General features: G+C 35.9%; 1 protein-coding gene across 2 annotated transcripts in view; it reads left to right on the forward strand.

The window, feature by feature from the left end:
- Window positions 1-7442, forward strand: part of PITPNB (phosphatidylinositol transfer protein, beta) — a 64928-nt gene that overhangs the window by 3472 nt on the left and 54014 nt on the right. For both annotated transcript variants that reach the window (XM_008569950.1, XM_008569949.1), the window contains exons 2-3: window positions 2594-2624; window positions 5821-5966. In XM_008569950.1, coding sequence (XP_008568172.1) covers window positions 2594-2624; window positions 5821-5966 — 177 coding nt within the window. The remainder of the gene's footprint in view (window positions 1-2593; window positions 2625-5820; window positions 5967-7442) is intronic.

A 7442-nucleotide genomic window follows, 5' to 3' on the forward strand; every position in this document is an offset into this window, starting at 1 on the left:
GTTCGTTGTCTTACAAAATTTCATCTATTTTTGATAAAAATTTTAAAAGGTTAGAAATTACTTTCTGTGTGGGTGGCTTCCTTTCAAGTTATTACTTAAGCAATAGATGAAGTTGCCATTAGTGTAAAGTCCTGGTTTTAAAGATTTGGTTGCTGGTTCCATTTGGAAAATTCATGAGGATTTTCAGAGAAGTTTGAAAATTTTTAAGATGCTGTATAAAGGTTGAATACTGCTTTTAGAATAATAATGGAGGGGCCGGCCTGGTGGCGCACTGCTGCAGTGCGCCGCTTGGGAAGCGCGGTAGCGCTCCCGCCGAGGGTTTGGATCCCACATACAGACCGGCCGCTCACTGGCTGAGCGAGGTGCTGCGGGAGCGACACCGAGGGTTGCGATCCCGTGGCCGGTCCTGGTCCGGTATGGGCGCGACACTGAGGGTTGCGATCCGTTGCCGGTCACGAAAAAAGACAAAAAAAGGAAAAAAAAAAAAAAAGAAGAATAATGGAAAATCAAAATCTGTCAGTTCCTTTTCCCTTTTGCTTTTTATTAAGCAAATCTTGAAGAAGTTACTCATGATTCAGAATGTCTTGACTAGTCTCTTTCCTCCTTTGTGAAAGAAGTTTCTCTGAAAGTGTTAAATAAAAATGGGTATCTTCCTGCTAGTGAGTATTCGTTAAAATTACTCAGTGGAGATTCTTTGGTTTTGTGAAACTTCAAGGAAGACTAACTCCACTCTTCTTCCTTTCATTCCCTCTGTGGTCCATCATCTAAGTCCATCTTAGCCTGTAACCCTGTCTAGCCTCGTAAAGACAGCTTTTCCCCATTCTTTTGCTTCTCAATATTTTTAACCACCTACAGGTGATTTCTTCAGATCAGCTGAAGTTTTGTCACTTACCTCTTGGAACAGCCTTCCAAGACTTCTTATTGTCTAATGAGTTTAATGAATTTCTTACATAGTATTTCAGGCCCTGAAAATATGCTCCCAACTTATATCTTTCTAGCCTTCCATCCCCAAGTTTATGCTCTGCTCACTGAGACAGTGAGCAATTAGACAACTAAAATGATTAGGGAGTTTTAGGTATGGGAGGACTTACAACAATTTTATTCTTGATTAGAATAGAAATTAGTAAACATTGTGACTTTGAGAATGTTTTTAGATGACCATTATCAGAAAGACAAAGAGTGAGCAGTGACACCTAGTAGTCAAGCAGGAAGGAATAATAGGAAACATGTTTTGTACATGTTGGAGATGAAGATGATGTGAACATTCAGGAATAGATGTTTGAGGAGAATAGGGAGAGACAGGTGGAAAGTGCAACTGGAATGAAAACTAGATATAATACTCTGGGTTATATTACTCTCCTATTTCATATTTATGTATAAGACTATTAACCAATAATATCTAGGTTGAAGAGATTGTCACTAATACAAACAATAAATTAAATGACTCTTACTGTAAAAAAAAATTTAAAAAGAGGGCAGCTCAGGAGAAATTGGAATGAGAAAAACTACTGGGAATTATCTATAAAATGACAGTGGAGGTGATCACTGTGAGGTTTTTCCCCCTTTCTCCTTATAATAGAAACAGTTTAAATAAAATAAGTAGAGAAAAGTCTGAGAAGGAGCAGCCCCCACTCTCCCAAGGAATTTGCTGTCTTGGAAGCCAGCTATTATCATGGGACAGTTGATATACAAGGATAGCCTTAGTTTTCAAATTTTATGGTAGAAATAATTTAAGGGATCTCCCTGTAAAAATCTGGAGTTAAAATGCAATATTCTGATATAAAGTAATATACCATAATGTATTTAGAATTCATCTTCAGGACTGTGTTGTAGGTAAATGGAGCTATGATGACATCCTTTTGGTATGTCTAGTAACAAACTCTCTTGAACAGGGTCAAACACGTACCAAACTTATATTGAATCTACCCTGGAAGAAGTTATTATATTTATAAGATTCAAGGCAGACCCTGGAAGAAGTTATTATATTTATAAGATTCAAGGCAGTTTCCATGGAAAAGTTTTTTCTTTTTAATTCTAAAGGATCCCTTATTTTTATCTTCCTAAAGTTGAGGAGTAATTGGGTAATGGGTGGACAGTTTCTGGAAGCATTCATTCATGAGATTCAAGATACATATTCTGTGAGAAGTATCATAAAAAAAAAAATGCACAGTATATAGATGGAGAATGAAACCATGCAAAAAATTTCATGAGTGCAACCTGACCAGTCTGCAAATAATACATTCTGTACCCTGCAATTTTCAGTGATGAGTTTTCTCTTTTTCTTTACTCCTCACAAAAATCTCTGCAACTGCATCTTTCAGGTCCTGGTACAACAATAACACTAAAACAAATGATCATTAAGATCAGGAATGGTAATTTTATTTCCTTAGTGTAAAAACCCTTGTTTAGGGAGGTAGACATTGCAAAGACCCTCTTCCATAAATGATATCCGTGTATTTTCGGATTTAGGGGTCCTATCTATGGTGCCATTGGATTTAAAGTAAAAGTTCTTTTAAGTCTAGAGGTCTTTGTTTTAAAGTTGACTATTATATATGTAATGTGTTGTGTTTGGTTTTTTTTTTTGTCTTTTTAGCCGTGTGGTTTTGCCATGTTCTGTTCAGGAGGTAAGTCTTTTTTACTTCTGCATCATTTCATTGGTATAGTTAACTCTGGTATGTTAATCTAAACTTACATTTTCTTAGTATACATTTACCTTTTCATTCCAGTTTATGTGACAAAATGGATTATACTGTGTTACAGATAATTAATTGCAAATGAATTTCTTGTTACACTGCCTTGTTTTGGAAGAGTCTAAAGAATGTAGTTCTGTTAGTGCAGGAATTCTTTCTACAACATCCCAGAAAAATGAGGCTCCAGCCTCAACTGGACTATTTTAAAGTTAAGTAGCTTGCCTGCTTAGAGGAGCAGCCTACTTGACTGCTGGGCATTTTAAACATTTTAAACATTCTTTACTTTAAACCAAAACCTGTTTTTCTATAATGTTTGACTGTTATTTACAGTTCATTCCATTTGAGCAGTGGAAAATAAGTCTGTTCTGTCTTGCACCTGGTAACCCTTCAGGTTTTCTGATGGCAGCTCTTCCTCCCTAACTACTCCCACCCAAGACCGTTTGTTCTATCTTAAAAGGTCACCAAGTTAAACATTCCCAGTACATTCATTGGCCTAATATAACACGACCTCTAGACTTCTTTACTAGTCTCATTACTTCATGTGGTAGTGGTGTTCTGACTGTAAACAGTATTCCAGAAATGGTCTGACCAGTAAATAAATGTGAGAGCTTATTGTCTCTCTTTGTCTGCACATGATATAGAAATACATACATCATCTATTCAGAACTTGCATGTCCTGCAGTTGTAGCTTTCTGTAGTATAGCCAAGAATGATGATAAAAGCAGAAAAGCTTCTGAGAAATCAAGGTATGTGTAGCAAAACCCGTAAAACCCTCTGGGCCCTTCTGTAACTTGCATATAGTTCCCATTCCCTTAGTTATCTGGTTTTCCTAGAGTTGACAGTAGATTAGAAGCAGTGAATTGGAAGTGGGACAAAACAAACTGATAACCTAAAAAGTGACAGCTGACAGAAGACAGAAAGAAAAAAAAGGCAAAAACTAAGAGTAGCTGTTTGGTAATGTTTAGTGTAGACTTGAACACAGCTGTATATATCTCAGTAGTGCCTGAGGTTTCACCACGTTAAAACACTCGAGACAAGCCAGGCACCCCTATTCTTTATTTGCACAATTGATTGTTTGAACTTGAATGTGGAAATTGACATTTGTTTCTGTGAAATTTTTTCTTTTGGTTTCAGCTGGTTGAATCAGCTTGTTGAAATCTTTGTGAGTCTTGATATCGTCACACAAAATAATCTTCTCAGCTTTTTGTTATGCTCATATTTTATAAACATGCCTTCTGTCTGTTGTTCTTAAAAATGAGATGAGAGAAAGCCTCGTAGCATGCCACGAACAAATATTAGTCTGTTAGTAACATTTTTTGGACACTGTTGTTTAGTTGTTTCTGTGTGTTCCTGACCAACATCAAATTTACCTTTTGACTTAGAGACATTTTAATCCTGTTTTAAAATATGACAGCAATGAAAAGTACTCTTGATGATATTTAAGGATTGTGGAATTACTATACTAACCCTAGTGTTGTGTCATGGAAAACCAAAAGGAGAAATACAGCCCCCTCTGCAGTCTAAAATCCCTACAGGAACTTATTTTTGGAGTATTTAAGAAATATGTTTGGTTCCTCTTCCTAAACCCTTCCAAATTGAAAGAGAGAGTGTGTGTGTGTGTGTGTATGTCTGTGTTTTTAAATTAAACTAACCTGCATGATGGAGTATTTAAGAAATATGTTTGGTTCCTCTTCCTAAACCCTTCCAAATTGAAAGAGAGAGAGTGTGTGTGTGTGTGTGTGTGTATGTCTGTGTTTTTAAATTAAACTAACCTGCACGGTAACATCATATCCCCATGAGCTTTTTAGATATGAGTATTTATTTACTGAGCTTAGAACTATCCCTATTTTTTGTTCCTCAAATAAAATTTTTAAAGTTTGGGGCCGGCCCAGTGGCGCACTGCTACAGTGTGCCGCTTGGGAGCGCGGCGGCACTCCCGCCGAGGGTTCGGGTCACACATACAGACCGGTTCCCGCTCACTGGCTGAGCGAGGTGCGGGCGCAGCACCGAGGGTTGCGATCCCGTTTCCGGTCTCGGTCCAGTACGGCGTGACACTGAGGGTTGCGATCCGTTGCCGGACACGAAAAAAGACAAAAAGGAAAAAAAAATTTTTTTTAAAGTTTGGAATTACGAGTTCGTAGAGATAGATTTTTGTATCTTTTCTTTGAAAATATGCCTAAAAAGAAGAAAAGCACTTCTTCAGGCTGTTTTTATTGGAAGGAAGAAATTGAGCCATATGTGGAGATTGGAGATAGTGCCATGGTTGGGTCACTGGAATAAATTAGAACATGAGAACTTTGGTTTTTACTGTTTGTTGAAACTGGTGACTACAGGTTGCCATTGAACAATACTGCTGAATCACAGGTATTGATGTAGACTACTGAGAATTCTGGTTTACTTTAAGTGAAATAGAAACTACTGTCAGCAGTTTGCTGCTTTTTATGATAACACTTATATATTTATAATATTTAAAAAACAGTTTCTGTTTACTGGAGAGCTTTGCAGTTAACTGTTCTGATTCTGGGTACCCAGTACTGTTTCTGTTTAGCGGAGCAAGAGCCAAATTGGACATGTTATACATAAGTCATGGGAATAAAAGACCCCAGAGGTCTACTAAAATTTGGACTATCATGGTTCTTTGGATCTTCAGGCTTTTGTTGTTATACTTTATATCCCTCTTTATTATTCAGAACAGTATACTGGTTGCTCAGCTTTAATTGGTAGAGTGACAATTTTATTTCTGCCATACTTTCAGAATTTTCTAAAGTTAAATGAGATATAATATATGTGAAAATACTGTGGAAAGTACAAATGTATATTGTTCAAAAGTTGAGCCAAGTGTTGACATTTTCTTGATAAATGAATAGTATAAAAGCACCAGAGTATTTGTAACTGGCAATTTTTTTTGAATAATGGAAATCCTGTAAAATGTAGAATTTCTTAAAGCTAGGTGATCATCTGGTGTTTGTCTTCCTAAACATATTAATTTCTAATTTGAATTGTGTTTTCATATAGAACATACATGCTAAACAGTTTGGATATGTTTTTCTCTATCTTCTATATTAAGCTTTTAGTATAGGAGATTTCTGCAGTTACTGACTCAGAAATTCTGTGCTCTTTGAAATTTCAGTATCAGGTTGGGCAGCTGTACTCTGTTGCAGAAGCTAGTAAGAATGAGACTGGTGGTGGAGAAGGAATTGAAGTCTTAAAGAATGAACCTTATGAGAAGGATGGAGAAAAGGGACAGTATACACACAAAATTTATCACCTAAAGAGGTAAGTGGGGTATTCACATTTGATGCTTACTCATTATGTTAAATAATTATGCTGTAATTACTTAGGAAGTGTGTAACTACCTAACTTACTAGTAGATGTGCTGAGGCACAGTTTTTATTTTGATGTGATATTTTGTTGTATTTTAATTTTTTGAGAGAACTTGCCCCTTTATTGGTATTTTTAAATTATAAGAGTTATATGTTTGCTTATAATAAAAATTCAAAGAAGACTAAAATAAAAATTTAATCCCCACCCCTTGTCATTGAATATTTGTAACTGTAGAGAGAAACACTAGAATCAGTTTAGGGTTTACTCTTCCAGATCATTTTCTGTACATATTTAAAGAAGTTTTAAAAAACAGAGAGATGTATCACTTGTATCATTTTTAGTTTCCTACAACAAAAGGGCTAACACTGTACATATGGTTTTGTAGTTTGCTTTATTTTTTATGCAACAATTTGTCATGAATGTCCTCCATATTATTTAATATTCATGTGATTCTTTTTAGAGCTGAGCAAAATTTCTTAGTTTCCTTTATCATTTCCTAAATGACAAGTCCATGTAGGTATTTTCTAGTTTTTGTCTGTATAAATAATATTTCTGTGAACATGGTTGGATGTGTGTCTTTATGCCTCGGGTTACTATTTCTCTAGGAGAAATTCGTAAAAAGATTGCTGGAAGGACATGCTCATTTTATCTCTCTATTTATTTATTTATTTTTTATATAAAGATCTAAATTGGCTTTATTGCAATTCTAGAATCAGGCAACACATTATTCCATAAAATAGAATAAATGTTCCCTCATTTAAAATTTTTATATTACTGCCAGATTGCCCTCTTAAGAATTTGATAGTATTCATTTTTTCAGTCTTTTTAATTTTTGCCAACTTTATAGGCAAAACATAGTCTAGTTTAAATTTATATTTATTGGTGAGGTTGAATGTCTTTTCAAATTACTTGACCGTTTGAATTTCTTGTGTGACTTAACTATTCAGATCCTTTGTTCATTATTTTTTTCTCTTTGGTTTATCACACATTCCCTAAATTTGGTACTCTAATCTCTATTTTAGTTTATGTATATTTAATTTTGTATTTATTTTATCTGTATTTATTTATTTTTATCTATATTTAAAATAATATATATATATATATATATATTTTTTTCCTTTTTGTCTTTTTTCGTGACCGGCAACGGATCGCAACCCTCAGTGTCGCGCCCGTACCGGACCGGGACCGGCAACGGGATCGCAACCCTCGGTGTTGCCCCCGCACCTCGCTCAGCCAGTGAGTGGGAACCGGAACCGGTCTGTATGTGGGATCCGAACCCTCGGCGGGAGTGCTGCCGCGCTTCCCAAGCGGCGCACTGTAGCAGTGCGCCACCGGGCCGGCCCTAAAATAATATTTTAAAACAGAAAATGCATACAGTATTTATCTAAGGGCAAAAGATCAGTACAGTAATGGCTTTTAACAGTCCAT

This window comes from Galeopterus variegatus, unplaced genomic scaffold (genome assembly GCF_000696425.1).
Source record: "Galeopterus variegatus unplaced genomic scaffold, G_variegatus-3.0.2 Scaffold547, whole genome shotgun sequence".
In the NCBI taxonomy this organism is placed as follows: domain Eukaryota; kingdom Metazoa; phylum Chordata; class Mammalia; order Dermoptera; family Cynocephalidae; genus Galeopterus; species Galeopterus variegatus.